This window comes from Hypomesus nipponensis, chromosome 14 (assembly GCF_054491055.1).
Source record: "Hypomesus nipponensis isolate SF chromosome 14, ASM5449105v1, whole genome shotgun sequence".
NCBI classification, from domain to species: Eukaryota; Metazoa; Chordata; class Actinopteri; order Osmeriformes; family Osmeridae; genus Hypomesus; species Hypomesus nipponensis.
The window spans coordinates 6,321,135-6,346,479 of NC_140374.1; the positions used below are offsets into that span (position 1 = coordinate 6,321,135).

At 49.7% G+C, this 25,345-nt stretch overlaps 1 protein-coding gene across 1 annotated transcript in view; it reads right to left on the reverse strand.

Annotated features, from left to right (window-relative positions):
- Positions 1–25,345, reverse strand: part of plxnb2b (plexin b2b) — an 87,418-nt gene that overhangs the window by 19,577 nt on the left and 42,496 nt on the right. Inside the window, exons 3-5 of the mRNA XM_084672118.1 lie at positions 1,191–2,317; positions 778–966; positions 275–400 (exon numbers count right to left, since the gene is read on the reverse strand). Of these exons, the coding sequence (XP_084528244.1) occupies positions 275–400; positions 778–966; positions 1,191–2,315 (1,440 nt within the window). The 5' untranslated portion in view covers positions 2,316–2,317. The remainder of the gene's footprint in view (positions 1–274; positions 401–777; positions 967–1,190; positions 2,318–25,345) is intronic.

Here is a 25,345-nt window from a genome sequence, read left to right on the forward strand (position 1 = left end):
AAACAGACAGCTTTTTTTGATTTACGGCATGCCCCTTATCATTTCAAGTAACACACCAGGCACTCCAGAACAAACACGCCGGATTTAATTCATTTATGGTAATGCTCTTGGAGTGCAGAGTGGTACACAGGAACTTCTATATATAACAAATATATAATACTTCCTCGGATAACGTGGCATTTAGTCGGGATAAACAACGACACGATCTACGTCTTGGGACTACTAATGAAAACAACTGGGGACGCGTGCGTGCCGGTCGTCGGAGGAAGCGGACCTTTGTCTCAGTGGTGATGTACAGGTGGCTTTGGCTGCGGTCGAAGAGGAGGTTCTTGTTGACCTTCTCGCCAGTGGTGTCTCCCGGGCCTCTGCTGTAGACCTCTGGGCTGCTGGTGAGGTGGGCCTGAGAAGAACGACACAGTCACACCTCGCAGTGGGGCACGACGGGGATATTTGCTCCACTATCCTGTGCACTATTTGAGGTGTAGATGTCACGGCTGCACTGGGGTTGAGATGAGGTTTTTTGGGGGGTTCACTGTGCCCAGTAGTTTCGTGCTGTGCCTCGTGAAAACAGACTGTTCCTTTGACCATTCCTCAGACCACCCAAAATACTGGGAATACTATGGCCTTCTGATTCTTGATCTGCATTACTTTCTACATGCACTATTTGTATGTAACTTTGGATCTGGTAAAAAAAGTATTTCGTTTACTGTACTTACATTTAGTCATTTAGCAGACGCACTTATCCGGAGCTACTTGGTTTCTTTCCCAGCTTCTTACCTTATACACTTCGCCCTGGCTGTTGCCCAGGAAGGCGATGGTGTGTTCGTTCTCCACGGCAACGGCCACCGCGGTCAGAAGGCCCTTCCTGGTCACCGTAGCCTCCGCCGTCAGGGCAAAGTTGGGCTTACTGGCCAGAGGAGCAGGGAGGAAGTCCGCACCGCATTTGAAGCTGTTCACCATATCCTTCTACGGAAGACAGCAAGACATAGAGAGGATGAAGACAGGAAAACGAGAAAAAAAATTTTTTTTGAATCCAAGTGTCGAAACCTCAAAAGGCCAGGAAAAAACAAAAGGGTGTCATATCTTGCATTAATGCATTATTGATTAAAGGGAACATCTCTTTGAATCCCACATTTCCGTCTCATTGCTGACGTGTCCTTTGAAGAGAGAGGGGGGGTGCGCGTACTCACGCTGATCTTGGAGGAGCAGAACTCCTCCGTCTTGGACGAGTAAGGGATATCCACGACGGGCTTGCCGGCGATCTTGCCCGAGTCGCTGTAGCAGGCGCTGATGATGTCCACCAGGCGCTCGTTGATGGCATTCAGCGGGTACATGCAGAGGGCAGAGTCGACGGGGTCTTCGTCAGGGCTGGCCACCGTGAACAGGATCTTGTGCCAGGGAAGCACGGTGCCGTAGTGGCCCGTCTCGGTGATGCTCCGCGCCAGCTCTTTACCAGGCGCCGCTACGTAGGCAGCCTGCACCTTGTTGTAGCGGTTTCCCTGACCGCAGTTCAGCTGCAGCTCAGTATGGGAGTAGTAATGGTCGTCGTTCTCGCAGAGGCGCGACACGAACGTGTGGTTCTTGTTGTCCGTGCCGTCCAGCGTCCGCGAGAACAGGAAGTAGGTGAAGCCGTCGTCCTTGAACGCGTGGCGGAAGTCGTGCATGTACTTGGGCACGAAGGGCGTGGTCTGCACCGTGGACGCCTCGATGATGCTCTCAAACACCACCCAGTCGCGGTAGTCCTGGAGGATGCGCGTGCTGATGAGCTTGGTGCTGTCCAAGCTGCCGTAGCCCTTCGCCACGAGGAACACGTCAAAGTCGCGGTCGTCCTTGAAGAAGGTGGACATGACGCCCACCACGTTCACGCCCTCCTCGATGCTCGCCACGTACGTCTTCTCCCCCTTCCTGTCGCTGTAGTACAGCAGCTGGTCCACCTTGGTGAGGTTGAGCAGGGAACAGATGCCTCGGTAGAGGCTCCCGCACACGATGAGGGAGCCGTTGGCCTGGTGCACCAGCAGGAGCTTGTTCAAGTTGGCCATGTCGCTAATGCCCTGGCAGTCCGAGGCCGGGGGGGTGCAGCCCCGGGAGTCCTTCAGAGGCCCTGTCCTGGCCCGGGCCTCCAGCTGCAGAGACGCTCCCAGCTGGAAGATGCTGTTGACCGCCCCGAGGTAGATGCGTCCGCTCTGGGGGTCCTGGGCCACGTTGTTGATGGGGGTCTCAGAGGTGAAGTCCAGGATGGAGACCTTCTCCTGACCGTGGGACGAGGAGAGGCAGAGGAGGAGGAGGAGGGGGAGGGGAGGAACCCAGCTCGCCATTTCTGAGGAAGAGAGAGAGAGCGGGGGGGGTTAGAAGGTTTCTGGTTCTCACAGGCAAGCGCACGGTTAGGCCTATCAGATGGAGTGGCCTCACCGCAAGTCAGTCGTTAGTTACGTCCACGAGACATAGAATGGGATGCACGCAAAAGAACATGGACATAGTGAGGCTGTAAGGCCGATTTTCTGTATACATGTGCAGCCTGAGTCTCTGTAAGGTCAAGAGGTCCCGCAACGAGGCCCTCTCTGAGCAGAATATAGTACACAGCCCAGACAGTTAGGAGACAGTAAGGCAAAACATGTACAAACATGCATTCTATATCTGTACTGTCCAATTCGTGTATTTCAGCATGGCTGAGAGACAGAGTTCTCACTCATGCCATCAGTTTGTCTTGAACTGAACTGTATGATCTGGGCGCTCGACCAATAAACCAAAGTCAAAGCCCTTTCCTTTGTCGTGACTCCTCCCGGCCTGCCTTCTTCAGAATAACCTCCTTATCAGATGCTCTCCACATCCACAGTCTCCCTGATCATGTGATGTAAATCCTTGTTCCGGATTTACCAAGGATGTGTTATTTTAGATCTTAATTGACTTAATATCTTGAGGAAGGAAAAGATTAAGGCCAAGAACTCGATCTGAAACCAAAACACAATAAAACCTAAGCTTGGCGTCATTCCAACGCGTCTTTTCCTTGCTTATTACGTAAAGTCAGATGCAGTATGTTCAGGAAGAAAGGCGCTTTGTTTGAGAAAACGGGATCACACCACACAGCATCCTTTGATACGCGGAAGCAGCCACACTCGCAAACAGCAGGTGGAAAATACTTCCTCACTCTCTGCTGATTGCCCATGCTGTGGTTAATGTGAATCTGCAGGTGGCTGAAGATGCAATGGCACGCACACACACCACACACACAAACACCACAGTTAGCTGTGTACACACACGCACACACACACATCACGATCAGCTGTGCACACACCCTGCAGACAACTGTACATGCACACAAACCCACACACCAGCGCACATTGCAGACAGCTGTACATTTGAGCGCGTACACACGCTACATCTCGATCAGACACATTCACATGCCTGAATTATAGCGTCCACAAACACGCCATTAATCAAACACACAGACACACACACACACACACAGACACACACACATGCGCCACACACGCGCCACACACGCAAACACACACACACAAAACCTCACGCTTATTGCATCTAGGCATTTCAGTAGGCCACATCCACTGACTGTCAGACTGAAACCCCTTGATGAAGCTTCCCGGGAGCCTGGCCCGTGAAGCTGTGTTTTATTATGTTAACCTGCCTTCCCTCACACCACTAAGTGGGGGAGAGGACTGATTAGACATTTCGCCCTCAGGGCCCAGTTAATTTCAGCTCCCTACCTCCATTTGCATTAAAAAGTGTCCAACTCTCTACCCACCCCCCCCCCCCCCCCGCCCCAACCTTATTCCCCTGATTTTATTTTTCTTTTCATTTCGCAACCCTCATTGCTTTCCTCGCTGAACCCATTTCTCACGTGGGGCTAAACGTGTCTACCCATTTTAATACATTCCCTTAAACAATTGTATTAAAAGGGAAGCCGAGTTGTAAAGTAGACTGACTTTACTTACACCCTGAAGGAGGACTAGCACAGTGCTCGCTTCCTCCAATACTAAGGAAAGATGGGGCAATAGCTTTCATCGAAAGGTCATCTCATGACTGTCCTAGACCAGTCGTATCTGAGATGAGGACGTTTTAATGCGCCAACCCATGTTTCCAAGATTAGTGACACTGGCTGGCTGAAATGATATTTAACAGGGACACGCTGGACCCTGGACCCTCTCTAGACATGACTCAGTGTATGACGACTAAAGCCAATGAGGCGCTACGGTATAATGGTCATTGATGGGATTCACTCTAGAAGACGATTAACAGGAAGACAGTTCACACAGATGCTGCCAGACTACCTGTGGTATTGTTGCAAGGCAGTAGTTTTTTTGTTCACAGTGCCTGGTATCTGGGATGTGGCTACGTCGATCTGAGGCTGGTAAATAAAAAACGTTCCTTGACTCTGACCAACGAGATACTGTAGAACTATGCACTTCTGATCCTCGATCTTCTGCTGCTTAAAATGTCAGGTGGCTGAGCGGTTAGGGAATTGGGCAAGTAATCAGAAGGTTGCTGGTTCGATTCCCGGCCATGACAAACGATGTTGTGTCCTTGGGCAAGGCACTTCACCCTACTTGCTTCGGGGGATTGTCCCTGTACTTACTGTAAGTTGCTCTGGATAAGAGCGTCTGCTAAATAACTAAATGTAAAGTTTAGTCTATAGTAGTTGACATAACACATAACCAAGGACTTGCTTCCCTGACTTGAATGCATATACTCTCCTTCAGTTGTTTCAATATAAAGGCTGTAGGTCTCATTTTTCAATCGAGTCATATGTCCATAATCCAGTGACAGTGACAAATTGCTGAAGCACAAATTTCAAATGAAAAGATGGGATTTAAAAAATGAAAATAAATGAGCGCTACCGTTTTTTCTAGCTCAGGAAACCTTACAGTTCCTCCGTGACTACCCAACACACTGTGTCTGAGCACTTCCTACAGCTGAGATGTACAGTACTGGATGAATTGTCTCGGAGCGCTCATTTGGTTGACAGAAAAATTCAGCTTGACTTACTTCCACGACTTCAAAGACTCTTTCGCCTATTCATGCAAATCTCGAACTCACGTGGGCCAAAAAAGAAAAAATGGAAATCTGCTGTTGTACAAATTTCTCTCAGATGTTGCGTTGTGGGTCACTGCAGAGAAATCCGGAGCATTTTTCAAAGACGTATTTTCTCTCCCAGGATGGCTCCTTCTCTCTCTATCGCTTTTCATCCTTCTTTCATGGGCTTAATCCAGAACACTGGAGTTAAGAAGGCTTCAAAGAGGCTTCCGGAGGAAGAGACATCCCTCAGCAGTGACACAGGTAGAACCCAACCCTCCAGTCCCCCCAGATCCCAAGCTCCCTTCCCTGCTCGATAAATATCTCCACACCTTGTTGTGGGATTCTGGAAGCACCAACACTGGGCCATGCTGAATAAATAAAAAGAAGCTAAAATTAGCGTTTGTGCGCCATGTTAGCTTGAGCTAACGAACCCTCCAAGGTTAGGGAGAACTAGTGATGAAACAAGGATGGATATATTGAGGCGCGAAGGAGAGACAGAGAAAGGCTTGTTACATTAATAATGTCTGACTGGGTGAAATTGGTAGTTTTCTTGGAGGAGAGATAACAAGAGACAGTGTTACAACTAGTGCTGTGATGTGGCTTTGCAACCGGCTGTCTGGATTTCACCGTATCATATTGGTGTTAGGAGGTAGTCTGTGGTATAGAGATGCAGAGAGGCGGATTTCTCGACGACATACAACGTGCACAGGCCCGAAGGGTAAGGTAAGCCAGGGTGCGTCTTCTCCTCACTTCTCTGTCCGTCTCTGTTCTTCCTCTAACTAGCAGGATCCAGCCGGGCATGTCTGAACAAGAACAGCTCATCTCAGCAGAGGAAGTGAAAGATAATTGAAAACTGGCGGTCATGCATGCTGTACTAGGACACACACACACACAGACAAACACACCAGGACACACGATTACAAACACACACGCACACAAGGATGCACAATGGCACAAACGCAATGGCACACAGTTACAAACACACACAGACACACACGGAACACAAACGCGCACACACACACACCTCGAAGTGCTGACAAGATAATCCCCTCCCACCAAGACCCACTTTTCTTCCAGACTAGCACACAGCGCCACTCTCGCACACGGTGGAGAAACCAGCATGGAAGACCTGCACTCCTTAACCCATGACCCCCCCCCCCCTCCTTCCAGAACAACTGCTCTGACCGCGTTTCTTCCGAGTGCATCTCTGCTACGCCAAACAGACGCTATGCTGCTGATCTGGCATTCTGACGCCGGCATGAAACTTCCTCGTCCTCATTAACTAGATAAAGAAGGAAAAAAACACAGAAAATAAATACCCAGACACCCCACTGCAAACGTAATAGCATATCACCCCACACAGCGACAGCCCGCACACACATTTATATTCAGCACTTTCATATCGGACACCGCTTCAACAGATGCCCGCTCCGACTGTGGCGGGTGAAGTCTTCATAACAAAGCCTATTTTTTTCCCCTTCAGAGGTAAGCGCTGATAAAGGGGATTGGCCATTAAATGAGTTGCCCGCCTCCCCCCCCAGGGCTGGACTGAGGGGGAGACAGGGGTTAACGCTCGATGGCCCGTCATGCCGCATCTCTCTGTGGCGCTGCGTGGGGCTCGACTGCGGGGCGGCGATAAAGTGAGTACCGGAGAAACGACAAAGTAGGTTAACGCCCGCACATAGCCCCATGCCGGGAAACAAACGTTTCCGTCGGGAGCTTTCCGGCGACTGCCGGAAAGGCTTCTCGTTCTTTCTTTTCTCCGCCGAAAGGAGCGAGGGGGCACATTGTTGAGATGAGGAACGGAGTGGAGAGCACTAACGGCCTCTTTCCCTCCTTGTGTGAGCTCCCTCATGCGGCGAAACTGTTTTAGAAGTGCTTAGGAAAGCGTGTGTGATGACGGCAATCCAATTTCCATATGAACAATTACCACGGCGTCGGGTCTGGCAGTTCATTTATTTCAATTTGACTGACTTTGAGAACCACTCGGCCAGGCAATCAGGCCGGCCATTGTGTTCCAAGGCCCTGAGCACACCAGCTTTATACCACAGGAGATCTCAGCTGATCAGGGTTGAAAGAACTAACACACGCACATTGTCCTAGTGACCAACGACCCGGAAGTGCACAGAACACATATGGGTCTCCAATCAGAACACTATTTGTGTGTGTGTGTGTGATGTATGGTGCCTGGTGCGGGATCAAAGGTCACAGCAGCCCCCCCCCTCTCTATCCGTTCAGGTACAGCACTTCTTCCTCATTAGGACTGATAGCCTGTTTGTCTGTCTGTTTACCTCTCTGTCGCTGGTCTCCAGGCTCCAGCTATCTGTTCCCTGCCAGCTGGACACTGGAGCGGGGGAGCCCAGCCCGCGAGCAGACACACCGCGGCCACACAAACAATACAGCAATCACATACACCGTAGCAGAAGGTTTGGGTTAATAACACACCCACGTGCACACACACACACACACACACAGAGCAGGTTTGGGCTAATCTCCCAGAGCCTGCAGCTCTCCAGTGGGACAGAGGGTCTATTTGCTGTGGACACAGCTGGTGGACAGGGGACCTGATTAAACTCCAACCTCACAGGAGGAGTGACACCTCCACCTGCCAAAACTATTCCAGCCAGCCTTCTCGCTCCATTCCACACTCTTATCAACACGCGCAACGCCACACACACACACACACACACACACACACACACACACACACACACATCCACCCCATACACAACTCCAGACACGCTCCATCGCCAAGTCTCCACACGTTCATCAAGACACATGACCACATGATGGAAACATTAACCAACTCCAAGCACACGCGCGTCTTGAAATGAAGAAGTCAGGGCGGATCCTGGGGAGGGAATCTATTACACAACTTGTTGGATCTAATGATTTAACTCGCCTGCATAAACGTCAATGAGCCATGAAGGTATCTTGTAATACAGTTTACTCTCCTCTAATCTGCGTCTGTGGCTTCAAGGGGTATACTGATCTAGTCATGATCAAACGCGCCCCCTCTATACCCTCACCAGCCAATCACATCACTAAAATGATCTAACAGGTCACATTGTGTGGGTGGCACCACAACTGGATTCAAACTGTTATCCGCTGATTATTATTGAAGTCATTTACCAGACATTTTTATCCAAAGCGACATGAAGTAAAACGGGGATTTGAACCAGCGACCTCTCGATCTGCAGTTAAAAGCCCTCACTGCTGAGCTTTAGCCTTCCCAGTTACAACCAAAACCTGCCTTTCTTTAATCCCCCCCCCCATTCATCTAGCTTTGTGGGTACTCAAACCCAAAACACAGGTAGACTCTTACAATGACTGCTGTGTTCATTCCACAATGCGGTGCTGTGAAAGGCTCCATTATCATTAGAAAGAAAGGGGAAGTGAGAGGAGGGAGAGAATTTGTGGTCTGCCCAGACTTGTGGAAGTGCCTACTGGGAGGGACGGGGAGAGAGAGAGGAACTGTGTTACAGTAGAGAGAGAGAGGGAGAGAGAGGGAGACAGAGGTAGAAAGAGAGAGAGGTAGAAAGAGAGAGAGGTAGAAAGAGAGAGGTAGAAAGAGAGAGAGAGAGAGAGACAGGGTTGAAGGGCAGCTTTGTGTGGGCTTGGAGCTGTCTATCACAATCTCTGCATGAGTCAAGTATTTGACTGAGCATTGTGTGTGTATGTGTCACTGGATTTGATTGAGCATTGTGTGTTTGTGCATGTGTGTTACAGGATCTGACTGAGCATTTTAGGGAGCAAGAAAGAGATATTGTATCAACACTGGCTTTCTCAACACGCCAGCTTAACATTCCAACAAGCAGACACTTTTTATCCAGGATAAACACTGCAATATATTTCACAACTTTCCTTGTGCCTAAGTCCATGACATGCATTCATAAAAAAATACATTTTTAACAAAAATATTCTTATGCATTCATTTAGCAGATGTTTTCATCCAATGAGATGTATGGGAGATGTATGGGAGATTTGAACCTAAAACCTTTTGATCTGTAGCCAAATTGCTGTACCACAGGGTGCCCTATCACTGCCCTTAAATGATAAGAATTATGAGTGTAAATAGTTAATATGAATTAATTGCCTTAGTCTGATCCGCTAGCAGAAACCAGGCCTTGTGGGTTACTGGTTGTTCAACAAAACGCTAACAGCTTGTTTAACAGCCAAAGCCAACGACTGAAGAAGGTGACTCGGCCCTATCACAATGCATGGTACTGTTTGTTTGATTTGATGAGGCCATTACCACACTACATAGGTGTTCTGTCTCTGAGTACAAAGTGCTTCAGGCCTACTCTACTCTACAGTTACACCTACCATGCTACCATGATCCTTTATGTCCTGCATAACTGCATCGTGCCTCCTCCTCCTCCTCTCAGTAATCCATCATCTGTCACCTCCCCCCCTCCTCACTCTCTGAAGCCCCCAGAGCATAGCAGCTTAACAGGGCCTGACTAATGGCTAAACAAACACTGTTATTTGGCCTTGATGGCCCCTGACAGACAACAATCCAGCCAGACAACCAACCAGCCATCCATCCATCTATCCACCCAACTAGCTAGCTGACCCGACAACCAGTCAGCTAGCCATGCAGCCAGTCAACCAGTCACGTAGCCACCCAGATAACCAGTCAGTCAGAGATCAATGGAGCGAGTCAGACAGCCAGCCATCCTGGCAGCAGAGAGAGGAACACCCTGCTGCTGGGTTTAGCTTCATGAATGCCTCGGTCTTCCTCCTTCTCCTCCTCACAGTGCACCATCACCTACTGTGAAACCCATACTAGAGCACTCGAGCGTGGGGTCAAAACAAGTGGCAGGGAAGGTGGTGGGTGGAGGTGGGAATGGAGAGCCGTGTCAACTCTGTAGTCGTCGGCAATTAATCAGTGATTTAGCACGATGTAGCCACTCGCCGGAGCTCTTGGATGACGCTGGTGTGCGTGTGTGTGCGTGTGTGTGTGTGAGCCACCTGACGCAGAACAGTCTGCCACTGAAAGTGTACACCGACATGACCCTGTAACTACGGTGTCCACACACACACACACACACACACACACACACACAACTCTGAACACACACACTCACACACTTACAAACACTCCTACACAAGCAATCACAAGCTTTTTTGCTTATTTCCTCTCCCACAAAGAAAAACACGCACAGTCACACACAGTTACACGCACACACACACAGACAGTGTGAGCGAATGAAACACTGTTGAGCGCGAGAGCTGGTGATTAGGCCCTGGGAGAGCGATCCTGACCTTTTCCTCTAGATCAACTCGTATGTGTTTTTATGAGTCAGTGAAAGCTAGGCTACTTCACATGAAATGTCAGGGGCTTAAATGAGCCGACGACAGTGCGACAGATGAGGGTGGGAGAGAGAAGTGGAGCGAGGGAGAGAGGGGTGCATTAAGAGAAAGACAGACAGGCAGGCAGTCAAGCAAGCAGGCAGAAAGGCAGGCAGGCAGACGGGCAGGCAGGCAGGCAGGGAGAGAAAGCGTGCCAAAAGAGATGGAAAGAAAGATTAAAGGAAAGATAGATAGATGGATAGAGAAACAGGGAGAGAGGGGAAAAAAGAGGGAAAGGAGAGTACTGTCACCAGTCAATCTGAACTCCAGCTCTGAGCTGACCTCATTTGCATTAGAAACAGCCAAGCGTGGATATTTCAATATTCCCCAGTGGTTGTGGGGAATACAGACAGACAGACAGACACCACCCCCCCCCTCCCCCCTCCCCCCATGGTTGAGTCTGCACTTCTACAGTCCCCAGACAAACAGACAGACTGAGTCAGACCAATGGAGGGCAGGGGAGTGGGGTAGGGGGTGGACAGAGGTTTGACCTCTGCTCTCGGCCCTCCCTCTCTTGGTAGCTCTCTGGTCTCTGGCAGAAACGCACGTCACCATATCACCCAACCACACCGCTGGGTGTCCCCTACAGCTGGTGCCCCCCCCCCCCGCGTCACGGTTTGAGGCTGAAATATCTTCCCGACAGCGTTGCGTGGGACTGGCTGCGACATGACATTCTGTCTCCTCTTTTCTTTTCCTCCTCCCCCTCCTTACTCCCCCCCCCCCCCCCTCCCTTCTTTCTCACTCCTCCCCCCTCCCTCTGCCTCTTCATCGGGCGCCCCAGATCTCCCGGGTGATACCGCCGAGGAGCGTTGACGGTGCCGGGCGGCGTGTGACGCCCAGGTTAATTAAGTTTGAAATCAGGGAGATGATCACCAGCCTGTCAGTCAGACTCTCTGTTCTCAGTGCTGTCTGCCCGTCCCGCCAGCTGCCCACGTCCCTGCCTTCCACTGCCTGTCAGACACGCGTGTGTGTGTGTGTGTGTGTGTGTGTGCGAGCGTGACCGTGTGGGTGTGAGCGTGTGTGTGCGTGCGTGGGCAGAGACAAGGAATATGACAGACTGCACCTACACATGTAGGCTCACGCACACACACACACACACCTGCACACACACACCCTTTGCCCTCCCTCCGTTACCGACACAGAAATGGCACACACACGCCACCACACACACCGGCGTGGGCAGAGGCTAGTGAAAACACAGCTCTCTCGAAATCCCAGTCAAAGACGGGAGGGCCCAACTCTAAGATGATTGCTCTGTTGCCCAGGAGAGAACTCGAGGAAAAACCCAGACTCTGATGATTACTGATGGACTCCTCATTGGCATGTGCAGCACGTAGCCTGGTCCTAATCCCTGAAAAATGGACTGTGGTATTAGTGAGACGCTTTGAGGAAGGAGGCATTTCATAAGGCTCCACAGACACCTACCTGTCCTGGTGAAGGCTTAGGCCTTTTATCCCTAGGCTCGAGTTCAAACACTCACTCTGTCTGGGTAAGAGGTATGTGTGTGTGTGTGGTGGTGGTTTAGGGGTGTGTGTGTGTGTGTGTGTTTGAATGTGTGTCATTCCTAATCAAATGGCAGCAAACAAAGGTCAAAGTAAATGAGCACCCCCCCCACCCGCCCGTCCCCACCAAAGTAAGCTACTTTAATCAGTCCCCAGATGGATTGATTAACTCTGGGGGGGGGTGGGGATCTGAACCGCGGCGCTGTGGCATGGCTGATGCATGTCGGAGATAGCATCTCCGCCTTGTTCCAAAAGGTGACACCACTGTCTTTCATGTCAAGAGAACACTGTCAAATCCTGGGCTTGGATTCAGCCTCGGGGCCCCAACATCAAAGCATGGCTTTTGTTGCCAGTGGTCTTTTAGCACCCCCCCTCCTCAGGGATACAGAAGCACACACACACACACACACACGCGTGCACACACCTGAAAATGACCAGTGTAGCAGAAGTGGAGTCTACTGCCAGTAGTCCTACATTCCAGCCTCTTAATCTCTCCAGCCTTCTGTTGATAATTACACCCTGGCTGCCAGACCAGCCAGCCATCCAGCCACTCCAACTGCCAGACCACTCAGCAGCCAGGGGCAGAGATAGAAGAATTATCACCCGTACTCGTACCCAACACGGGGACAAACCTAAGGTCAAGCCCCCCTTCATGCAATTTCCCTTTTGATTCTAGTCCACATTGCCCCTCCACCTCTCTCCTCTCCTGCCTTCCCCCCCCCCCCCCCCCCGCCCTAACCTCGATTTTCAGAGTCCCAAGCTGCGACACTCATTCATTTCCAATTCCACAGAGCGGCCTCCGCTGAATGGAAATTGACGATTCAATTTTTTCCGATTGAAACTCTGGGAGTTCGTCTGGAATCGCCTCCCACGCTGCCCGCCTGCCTGACCCGGCATATCTGCCCGTCCTGGTCTGCTGACTAGAGCCAATTTCTTCGCATCTGAGTACCAGAGATGTGGGTGTGACGTGATGCCACTCCTCTCTCCCTCTCCCTCCCGTGCCTCAAACCAACACACACTCCTTCCACAGGCCCCCCCACCAGCCAAATCCTGTCCAACCAGAATCCCCCTACAGCCCAGCTGGTGCTCAATACCAGGGGCCTCTAGTCGGCAGACGTCAAGCACTTTTTTAAAAAATGATCTATGCAAATGTAATTTCGCTGCGTGTCGTCCGACGCAGCCAATTAATGAGCGAGGCGCTTTTTGAACCCGACCATAAATGAACGAGGCTAGATATAATAGCGAGATTAATGTGTTTTTCTTGCGTTGTCTAATTGCTCGGAGACTCCGGTGGGGCCAATACACGTCGTTTCATTTCTAAGTGTGACAGAGAGAGACTGGATCGGTTCCTGCCACACAATACTTCACCGGGGGAACTCGGCGTGTTCCCTGCTCCGGTGCAGTGGCGAAGGGGAGGACAGTCACGCCGACTTCCTCCGCGCGGGCTGAGAGACGGGCTGAGAGGCTGGCCGGCTTAATCGAATCGGAGCTGCTGCCGCGGTGGGGTCAGAGTTCAACTGTAGCAATATCACAAATGCACTCCTACAGAGTGGCTTTATGCATATTGATGCTTATTAATTTATGAGCGCTTCCAGGGGATGTACGGAGGGGGAGGGAGAGTGGGGTATAAAGAATGTGCGCGCACAAGAGAGAGGGACAGAGAGAAACAGAGAGAGACAGAGAGAGAGAGCGCGAGTGAGGGATGCCTCGCTGAGAAGTGCATTGGGAGGGAGAGTGAGCTTGAGGCCCAAACAGCACATCAGCACCAACAAGGCAGCCCATTGTTTCCTCCTCTCCACCAATTGTTCTCCCTGCCCAGGGTGAGAGAGCTAATCCGCCACGGAATGGGGACCCGGCGGATTTACTCTAAGTATCTTTATTAGTGGGAACTCACCGATGTCGAGGGGTATGGAGGAGAGCAGGAACGCCTGGGTGTGTGGGTGTCGTGTGTATGCAGAGTATGCTCTAGGTACTGTATAAATGTTTAATGCAGGGGGCTTAACGGAGTGGGAATGGAGGATGGAGAAGGCAGGGAGAGGGGGAGAGAGAGAGAGAGAGAGAGAGAGGGGGAGAGAGAGAGAGAGAGAGGGGAGAGAGAGAGGGAGAGGAAGAGAGAGAGAGAGAGAGAGGGGGAGAGAGAGAGAGGGGGAGAGAGAGAGGGGGAGAGAGAGAGAGAGAGAGGGAGGGAGAGAGAGAGAGAGGGGGAGAGAGAGAGAGAGGGGGAGAGAGGGGGAGAGAGAGAGAGGGGAGAGAGAGAGAGAGAGAGAGAGAGAGAGAGAGAGAGAGAGAGAGAGAGAGAGAGAGAGAGAGAGAGAGAGAGAGAGAGAGAGAGAGAGAGAGAGAGAGAGAGAGAGAGAGAGAGATAGAAAGAGAGAGAGAGAGAGAGAGAGAGAGAGAGAGAGAGAGAGAGAAAGGAAGAGACACAGAGGGAGATCTCAGAGGGGGTTAGCGAGCCCTCCTATCACAACACTCCTGATAAGGAGTGAGCCCCCAGGGATCAAAAACCAAATTCATCACACTTCCTCGGCTAGCGTATCCTTCTGAGAGACGTGCAAGGAAAAAGGGAGAAAAATCCCCTATTGTATTAAACAAACACCAAGGGGGACCAGCATGAAGATAAAAACAGATAGGAGGATTTTTCCAGGTGATAATTTCCTAATTGTTTCACTAAATACACATCCTGCCTGAGCCCTGGCTATGCCGCATCATGGTAATTATGAGAGAAAGACCCTAATTAGTAGCATTCGCTGTACCACCGGCTAACTTGCAACCCAATTAGACATCAATCAAAGCTTCGCTTAGGCCTGTACTCATTCCCTAACCCTACTCCCATAATGATGAGAAAGTGTAGACAGGGCCTTTTCAACCCATCGAAGTTCACAACGCATCAAAGTCACCCATGCACTTTTGGAAAAAAATAAATAAATAAAAATAGATTAATTGAGTAGGTGAGCCAACCGTGGGCTCAATTCCGCTTGGTCCCGTTTGACACCAAAAGCCGGCTTTTGGGGAAACAGATTGAGTTTAGTCCCGGACTAAGATAACATTTTGGGAAAGAACTAGGCCTGATCTGTGTGAAGGATATAGATCTTAAGTGGTCCTACTGGTCAGATCTGCTTTAACGGGGGGGGGAAAGGACACGCGTGACGCTAGGAAAAATCGTTGGTGGTCCAATCTTGGTGTAACCAATACTGCTCAATACGCTATTCATAGGCATCATGTGACAACATGGGGATTAGCACAGCAGAAAGGGGGCTCAAAGGTTGCAGCCACCAGCACTCTCACTAGTGGAACAATCAATGGCTTAATTCACTGGGAGATCCAGGGTGTGGAGTGTATTAGTGAGAGCAAGCAGCCCTGATTCCTGGACAGATTGTCTTTCAGCGGCGTTGTGGAAGTGTTTGGCAGTCTCTGTTCAAATGCATGAGAATGAGAGAACATTGTGGCCAAGAAGCCAAAGGGGATAGCTAAGAATGCATCAAGCTTAAAGCATTCCCATCTGACCACCACTTTGTCAACTTTTACCTACTGCAGTAGACAGGAACGCCATCATATTGCAATGCAAAAAAAATACAAATTCAATTGTATCAGTATAGTCCCTTTTAGAAGCAAGGGCGCCGAGGGCTTCACAGATGCCCATAAAAACATAATGGATACGATGAACACCAGCACTTAACGAGATTTGACCCGTACAGGTGCCAGGAGAAAGTCTCGGAGGCTACACAGACATGCTTCACGTTGCACAACAATGAAACCAGCTCCGGTGTCTCTCCATCTGTGGCGGGTTTGTCAGGACTGCCCCCCCCCCTCCCATCCCTCCCACACTTAAACGTGTCTCAGATGGGAGCTAATGGTCTCCCACGGCGACACGCGGCTGAGCCAGGCGACGGGGTTTCATCTCGGCGTGTTCCTCTGGTAACCGTTGCGTCCGCCGACGACACTCCCCCACTCCGACGCACCCTACAGGGACGAGAGGCAGCCCCCCCCACTCCCCCCGCCCCCCGAACAACAGAGTCAGTTGATCGTCTGTATGATGTCCTCCAAAGCCACAATTACAGCTCCCAGACTAGACTGCTCTCCAGAGGCGGCTGCGCTCTCTCGGCACACAAACACAGCTGGGAGCGTTTCGTCACCACAAAGCTGTCGAGAGCCTCCCGTTTTGAAAGACTCGCCACAAAAAGAGACTAAGAACATTTGCTACAACAACAAAAAAGGTTCTGTGCAGCCTCTGTGTGTGCGGAGCTCATCTTTGAGTCTGCCGATGAACGGAGATCAGACAGTCAGCCAGATGTGTGAAGGGGGCCTGGGTACAGTGCGAAGCAGCAGTGTGTGGTGCAGCTAGTCTATTTCCTTGATTGGTCCACTTCTCTGGAGCCATTTCTCCCACTGCGAGTGAGAGGCACGCAGGCTGGCTGCATAGCAGGAGGAACGCACGACTGGCGGTGACAAGTATCAGCTGGGGGTTGCTAGCGATTGTAGCCATGGCGACGGGTTCCCGGGATCAGGGGGGTTATCAGATGGCGCGTGACTCCTGATAGCGGCATGGAGGTGACATGCTGAAGCCACGTGCCGTCTCAAGCTCCACAATCTCCCCTGGCCATCATCTCGCCAGGTGTGCGGATATGTTTGTGTGTCTGTACGTGTTTGGGTTCATGCGGAAGCCCATCTTGTCTAAGCCCCCCCACCAGCAGTGAATGATTATGTCCTAAGCTTCCACGAGTGTCTATCTTCTTACAAGGTTGGGTGGGCTCAGCAGAGAATATACCAAAGGACACTCATGCTAGACGTCCATCATGATTCCAGGGGCTAATGTCAAATAACAGAAACATTATTATTAGCCGGGGGCGTTAGCTAAAAGTAGCAAACATCACCATCAGTGGGTGTAACCCTCTTCCGTTCCTCGTCCTAGTCAATAAGCTAAATCAAGGAGGGCTTACGCAATACTTGCGCATCCGCATTGCTCTGAAATTGCTCTCAAATCAATCGTCTCGAGGCCTCAAAAGCTGCCTCAACACTGGTCAGAGGGAGACGGGCGGGACGACTCGCTCGCGGCCTCCACGCCGACTTTTGTCAGGAGACGGTCCGAGACGAGAAGGTTTCGAGTTGCGCACTCGCTCTGGGCCGGGTGTGCTGTCGATGAAGCAAGAGTTTGTCTCCATCCCAATAAATAGGAAAGGCCCATCAAATCCACAGGAGGATAATGGAGGAGGCATGCTGGAGTGAGAGAATGGAAAGACGAAGAGAGAAGGAGAAGAAGAGGGAAGGAGTTGTGTACGAGCTGTGGTGAGGCCGCTGAACAGAATGAAGGCAGAAGGAAGCCTGGCAGGGTGTCTGGAGGCGGGGGCGGGGGGTGGGGGGGGGCAGATGGAGAAACCACAACCATTCCACATACTGTACACCATCACATTCTCAGCGTCAAAGAGGCCGACCAATAGCTGAGACAGCTTCTCTACAGGGGTAACACACACACACACACACAGGCCTGGTTTGGCTAACACCAGAAAGAGGTAGGTCTCCTATTTCAAACAGCGAGAAAAATGGAAACAAAACAATCCCCAGACGTATATATGGGGTCACGGGGACATGTTTTTTTTTTACAGTGCGTTTAATCTAAAATTGTTTATCGAGTTCCCTCACATGTTTAATCCATAATTGTGTCGACCCTCCCCGCCGTTTTTTTTCCGTAGAATGTTATTCGGTTAAACCTGCAATCAAATTTCCAATTTGCTCCTAACTCCACATGTCTGCCTGAGTAATCATCACTTGTGTTACTTCCACCCTAATTCTCTATCACTGCATTATCCAGTTTCAATTTAAGTAGTAGAAATGACGATGGTATGGTTTATGGGTGGAATGTGAACACATTGGTCACAACACACTGTGGTCTGGGGTGTTAAACAAAGTGCAATCAAGGTCAGAAATACTGCGCAGATCCTATCAAATCCTTGCTCAATCCAATACAATCATGTGTTCCTTTGTTGATATGTTGCTGTGTTTACAATGCAACACATGTTTGCCATCTTAAAATCCAGGATTGTATGGATGCCCAAAGGGATTATGAGACCGGGTTGGGTTTTTCATTACAGACCTATCTCAGAAACAAAAATATCAATAGGGGGCTTAGAAAACTCCCTCCCACACCACTAAGACATACAGGATATCAAGGCAGATATATATCCTGATTACCCAGTAAAAACTCTTGCTTGCAGCCAAGTAAATATTCAGTGACCTGATGGGATGGCAGCCTTTATGTTTTCAGTGTACGGACATTGCCCATATGACGCAAAAGAGGCAGATGAATCTGGGAGAGGCTTATTGCTGTGGGCTGACGTCACATATTTTAAGCTATAAATGTTTAATATCTAAGCTTTTTATCCTATATGCAGTGGAAATATGATTTCGTTTGACACCATAAAGGCTTGAATCCTCTTACTAGTGTCTTTACGAGGTCGTGGAGGAAATGGACAGAGTTCAGACAGATGGGGCTAGGATGAATGAGAGAGAAAAGAGGAGAGGGGGGAGAAGATGAGGCTAAAGGACGAGACAGGGGAGTGTGAGTGGGATGACAATAAGAGAAGGGATTGGAAGAGCGAAAGAAGAGACGAAGAAAATGAGAGAAACTGGGCGAGAGAGGGAGTTAGGAAAGGAGAAAGATAAGTGTTGAGGGTTTATGTCGCGCTCTAAGAAGCCCCACTTCTGTTGCCTTCCTTTTCGCATTAGAAGATTAGGGGAACGATTTCCTGTCCCTTCTCTAAGCAATGGAGTCACAGAGAGGTGCACCTGCAATCTAGCCCAGGCATCTCCTCTTCAACCAAGATGGACTACATTTCCTCCTTCCCTCCAAACTCCAATACCCAGTTGGCAGAGGTGCGCCCACTGAGTCTTTTTTGAAATCACGGGTCACGGTCAAGCTTTAACAAGAGAACCAGGAAGGAAGAAGATATTCTGAGAGCAAGGGCCCCCGACAACAGCATTGGAAGCCATTCCTCTCCTCTGGCTGCCGACAAAGAAAGTGTTGATGCTAACAAAATGTCTGACAGGCTCTCACTTATGTTGGGGGAGCACGCACACCCACACGCCTCCACCTCCCTGCTAAGAGTTTGGGTTCATTCTCAATCACCCCCTGTAACATCTGAACTTAGCAGTCTCTGGAGTGGGGGCCGACTGACAGGGAACGAGACAGAGGTTTGAACTCTTTGTCCCGAGGAGGGATGAGCAGGCAAAGCTGAGGACGAGAGAGGATGAGATGAGAGGACGAGCAGGGAGAGAGGAGGGACGAGCAGGGGTGGGCTGAGGGAGGGAAGCGAGATGGCAGAAGGAGAGGGGGTGGGGGGTGGGGAGAGGAGAGACGAGGGGACTCTGGAGAAGCCGCACATCAATATTCTGTCATGGTTGCCTGGGAGTGCTGGCGTGTTGGCAAAGCGGAGATAACATAATACAGACGAGAGTTCACTTTCTTGTTCTCCTTTTTTTTGAGCGAAGGTGGTGGTGGTGGTGAAAACAACTGGGGAAAAGTTTCATGACGGTCTGGCTTGAGGGAAACTCGTGTGAAATCTCGCTCACATAGTATAAACACCGCGGACACGTGTACAGTGATCAGAGAAGAGCAATGGCTACACAATGGCACCAACAAGGACACCTCAGACACCACGTCTCCTAACTCCCATTATGGGATGACAAAGAAGTAGGTCGTAAATCAAATCCAAATAGAAAGACAACAGAAGAGACAGTTTTACACGATCTGTCCCTGGCAAACAGGGAAGACATGTTACGTATACGGACAGACTGTGGTGGATTTAATCGCTTCAGCATTGGTAAACAATGGCTCAAGGGAGAGTAAATTATTCAAAGGTTAAGAGTTTTACAGACTGAAGGATACACATTACCCAGACTGTCCACTCCAACTAATCACGTCATGAAAGCCCAGTGGCTTAAGGACTTCCAAAGAAAGAACTGGAAGGGACACGCCTTCATGTAGAAGAGTGTCATACTGTTTGGGATGATAGTGAGGGTGTGAATTTTCACTTTCACAAAGGTATAGTCACACCATAAGTTAAAGGAATAGCTTTTATCAGAATCTTTTTTTACCAATCTTTTTATGTTAAAACACCACTGAAATGTAAATCCAGTCAAGAGTACAGTATTTTGATCTCTAGCGCTGTTCTCTCTACCTACTAACACAGATGTTATGTAGCCAGTCAGATGGATAAAATCATGCTTTTTCAGTTTTCAGAATTGTTCTGTAGATGCATGATATCTCGACGCTACTCTTGTATTCAATCCAAAATGCAATGTTTCATCCATACCAATTGGCTACCAGGAACAGATTGAGAGCTGGTGATTCCGGAACCTTCTACCTTCCTAGCTGTCACCTCTGAGAGGAAGTGCAACCATGATTCCAACCACTTCAGCCTCCATTAAGAAACACCCATTACCCCGTAGATGCGTGCTGTCAATTTGACACTCTCACATACTCTCTCTCACTGTTCAAATCCCCACCGGTCCTATTATGTACTTCATGAAATAAAGACATAACATCTTTATTTTCCCTCATATTGTACTTCATTTCTGTTCCATCTGACCAATCTCTCCAGAAAACACCGGAAGAAAGATTGGAGCCCTGCATTTGTGGGAGAGTTCCAAGCAGTCTATATAAAGCTCTGTGTGTTTCCCCTATATCTCAGATAGTGCATCAGATAGTGTGGGATGGAGGGACTCCCTCTTCCACAACAGATAGTGCTGTTGTTCTTCCTCCTCCCCCGTTCCTTGGCATTTGGCGAAAGAGTCGGGATCCCACGTTCAGGCAGAGCAAGTCTGAACTTTGGAGTTTCTGACTGTATCGTAGCTATGTGTAGGCCCCATGGCTCATGCTACATAAGATGCTTTGCCCTCAAACAAGTTCTCTCAGGACACATTTTCCAGACCACTAATACAGCCCTTTTGGGATGGGATGTTAGCCATACATTTCAAACTATTCCTAGGACATCTTTGGTCCTGATATATCAGACACTTGTTCTGTGGCCCTTATGTAGGTGTAATGTTGTCATATAAAAGAATCAGTTAATCCTTAGATGGGTTACTAGGACCAGTGATCTGGTTAAAGAGCTGGATATCAGTTTGTGTTTGTGTTTGAATTTGTGTCTACAGTAGCTACACGTGACTTTGAGCAGTCTTTCCCAAAAGCTCCCCCGATGCCACTGTAACCGGACCAAAGCTCAACCGCAAAATGACTACAACACACCTCTGCCAAACTCCACTACCCATCCATACCCTCACCCTCCAATCAGAAGAGCCAGAGAGGCCAAGAAGATCGGGACAATTATTCCTGCTAATAGTGTAGCTCTGTTTGAAGGGTTGGAAAAGATTAGGTTTGTGCAATTTAAGAGAGTTCATATTTCTCAAGTGTGAGGAGCTAGTTGATGCGTACTCAAGAGTCAATTGACCGGTGTAGCACTCGCACACAAACCCATGACCAACCCCCAGGTTCTTTCAATTCCCCATTCCAGCCAATTACACTGCCTGGGAATCATAGTGGAAAAGTGCAAGATATAATTTCCCTCTCTCCCCATCGCCCTGGCCTTTCTCTGAATAGCATGGTCCAAACACCAGACAACGCTGCGGAGGATCATTTAATTGGAAAAATCTACAGAAACGCTCTGAGAGAGAAGACAGGGAGGAAAAAAGTAGGTTCAACTCAAAGCTATCTGGGCCCCTTTGATCAGAAGGAACCGTGGATTAGAAGGGATTCTCCAGAAGTTTCCACTTAATCTCCTTAACATTCTATAAACCCGCTAGTTGACGTACAAGCGAACTCAAGAGCATTCCCAAGGTCGGATTAGACCATTACTTCTTCTTCACCAGGCTACCTTCATTCCCACAGAATAGGATGGTTTCAAGTCTAACTCGGTCTATGTTCCATGGGCTTGTCTGAACCCTTTTTCAATGAATACCATCTTTTTCCCCATTTGGACAAGTTCCTATTCTCATGTCTCAACATTGGGCCTTGGCCACTCTTCCACCGGTGCATGATGGGAGGAGAGCATCAACATTTTGGCAGAAACAGGAAAGGTGACAAGAGAGACATTTCCCTGGGCGGGGGGTTCCTGTTGAGGAACCTGTGATGTTTTTGCCCGCCCCCAGCTGCTTTTGAACTTTAGGTGTCACGTCTTCAGAAACCATTTCTGATTGCCTTTGTGCAAGCGTTGGCCCCTTCGAGGCAGTGTATTACATCTGTGTGTGGGGGAGAGAGAGTGAAAGTGATGAAACTCACTGTGTGTCGTCAATCAACCGTGCGTACTGTAAATGATTTCTCCCTCGTCCCTGAGGGTGATGGATGCCTCAAAAGGGAGGGAGGCAGAGGAGGAGCGGCAGGGGCTGGGGGGGGGGGGGGGGTACCATGTGGATTAGGTGCTGTGGAGCAGCTGGGAGGAGGTAGGGGGGTGCGATGTGGGGTGCAGCCTCACTCAAAGATTTTTTTTTTCTCCCCCATTTGGGGGGTTAACGCTAACGTGGTGCTGGAGGCAAGACTGTGATGAATTCCCGTGCCGCGGGCTCCCTGCTCTCCGTGTGGAGCATCCTGGGAGAGAGAGGTGGAGGGACGTGACGGGGGTGAAGCTCCCCCCTTGAACGTCAGTGGTTGCTGCCAAATGGAGCCCACTCACCCTCTTCATCAAACCCAGTGATCCTGGCATGGGGGCTGCCCCGAGCAAGCAGCAAACCGCTAGCCAAGCAACCCATCTGGGCACCTCTCACGGGCCTGCGCCGTGCCCAAGGCAACCAGAGGCGAGAGGAGAGGAAGAGGAGGGGTGAGTGCCCTCCGACTGCCGAAACTGGCACCGAACGCTCCTCCTCTCCCATCCATCCGCGACGAGCAGGAACCAAAACAGGCCTGCGATGACGAAGGAACAGGGCACAGGGGGAATCTGAGAACAACCGTTCTGCCTCTCTAATCCTCCCCTCAACCCACCCCCCCCCCCCTTCCACTTTCTTTTATTTTTCTTTTCTCCATCTCCATTCTCTTTCTCTGTAAGTTCCTTTCTATTTTCAAGAGGCATAATTAAAGCCCACTACGTTGTTTATAGTCAATTAGTATGATTCATTCGGGTCCCTGGCTGGATGACTTTTCCTCAGTTGATGGTTTTCCCAGCTTCCTCCCCCTCGCTGTGTCTCTGTGTCATCTCGCTGTTGATCCATAGGAGGTATTTGTTTAGAGTGCTGTGTGACATTTACTTTACTGTGCTGTGCTTGCCACTGCTTGGTACCATGTTTGCCAACGCTAACAAGGGACTTTATCTTGTCACTTACCCTCCAACACTTCCCCCTGAAAAGGTACGCGTCTCCCCTCATTTCCTCAGCCACCAGACCCAAATGATAGACATGAAGTCTACACGAAGTAGCGCTGTCCCAGCATGCCATTCCGTATAATTAGCAGAACCCACTACAATCCTATAGGGAATGACACAGACTGGAATAAATATTTACTCAGTCTTTCCCCGTTTTGGTTTGACTGGAAAATGTAATATGGTGCCAAATCTGTCTCCAGTCTATCAGAGTGACTAAGCCCATATTTCTCCCAAGACACACTGAGAGACAAGGCAAGGCTTTCAGTCTTGAAGCAGTCACTGTCTGAAGTTTTATCATAGTAATCATGCCTTCATGAAGGATTCCATTAAAGAAAATCTGTCTCATTAGATTATGGAATGCAATCTGCAAGAGGGCAAGATGAAGTGGCACCAGGTCACGCTCAATATCGGCCGTTATGTAACAACGGGAGGTGGTTTTTGTGGTGCGTCCATCAAATCTCCCCCCCACCCCCGCTCCCTAGAAGATAACAGTCAAACTGGCAGTCCTCTCATCATCAACTCACAACAAACTCAGACTAAACTGCAGCCACAGCAGATACAAACTGGGAGTTTGTGCCCGAGTTGCAGAAAAAAAACCTAAGAGCCTGCTCCAACACACTTCCTTCAACCCCTCTAACTGTCTGTCTTTGTCTCTCTCCCCATCCCTCCCTCACTGACTCCCTCTCTCTCAGGTCAGTGCTCTTTGAATACTAATATCTATTTAACACTGTATTGGGCTTAATAGTACCAACATTAAACACACTACAGACTGAAATGTGTACAGGAATAACTGCCTGCGTTACTTCCATTTTAACAAAGAATCAAATCTGCAATTTCTCACAATGCCGAAGTAGAGTGAAACAAAATTTTGTGTTCAATGATTGTTCTTTGCCGAGTGAAGAAAATGCCATGCAAATGGATGTTCCCTCCTGTGTTCTCCACAAACAATCCCTTCAAATACAGCTCGACAAATCACTTAATGCAACAGGAAAATGAGCATTTCAGCGTCTTCATACAGCCCCCAAGATGGAGTAGGAGATTGTCACAGTGTAATTCCACTGTATGCTGCTGTGCCAGAAAACCAGCTCCCAAACATTTCAGCAGTGACTCGAGGATAAAAAAGATTCCCACTGCCTCTTGTTTTGCTACAAAAGTATTTTTAGCATTATAAATGGAAGAGGAGAGAAAGAGCGCACGCGAGAGAGGGAGAAAGAAAGGGCTCCTTGCAATAGCAGTGGATTATTGGCAGCACATGAAATCCCATCAGAAAGGATTGGGTGGAACCAGACCACTCAGATTTACATGGGGAAGATGAGGTTTGCACGTTCCACTGCTATGCTGTCAGTAGTCTCTCCCAAGCCCCCCCCCACCCCCACCCTCCCCCACCCCTCCAGTTCTCTCCTCTGCCTCAAAGTGGCGAGCCACTCCCCGGGAATTAACCCCGACGTCATTATGGCTGTTAGGGTCACTGCCTCTGTGGCATGTGTGGAAACATCAGCGCAGTTCAGCCGGTGGCTGGAGGCGGCCCCCCATGCACACACACAATCATCACACAAACACACGTCTCTCACACACATACACACACACACACACACATTCCAAACACACGCTTACTACACTTGCCAGTTGGTCCCTCAGCAAAGGCACCAAACGGTCCAACAGTCTAACAACACAAAGTGAACTCCACCCAGGGAGTCAAAACACTACCGAGTGTCCAAAATGTGAGTTCACAAGGCCAAACACATCCACTCCATCTAGACTAGCAACCAGCTGGCAGAAGTGACAGTGCGTTGCAGTGCAGTGGCGCTAGGCTATCAGCTAAAGTAGTGACAGTGCGTTCCAGTGCAGTGGCGCTAGGCTATCAGCTAAAGTTGCGGCGCTCACACAGGTGCACTCTTAACGAGTGCAGGCTCAAACAGTGTGATGAGGACGGACAGGATAAACATGGACTGGCTGGGGCAGCTGGAGACCAGCCCGTCAGTTTTAATTGCTCCATCTTCCGCTCTCCTCTGCGGAGAAAGGGGGGGGTGTAGGGTCTTTCTGTCAAGTTAAATCTGCATTCTGTCATCATACACCCCCCCCACATACACACACCTGCGCAAATCAAAGAGATGA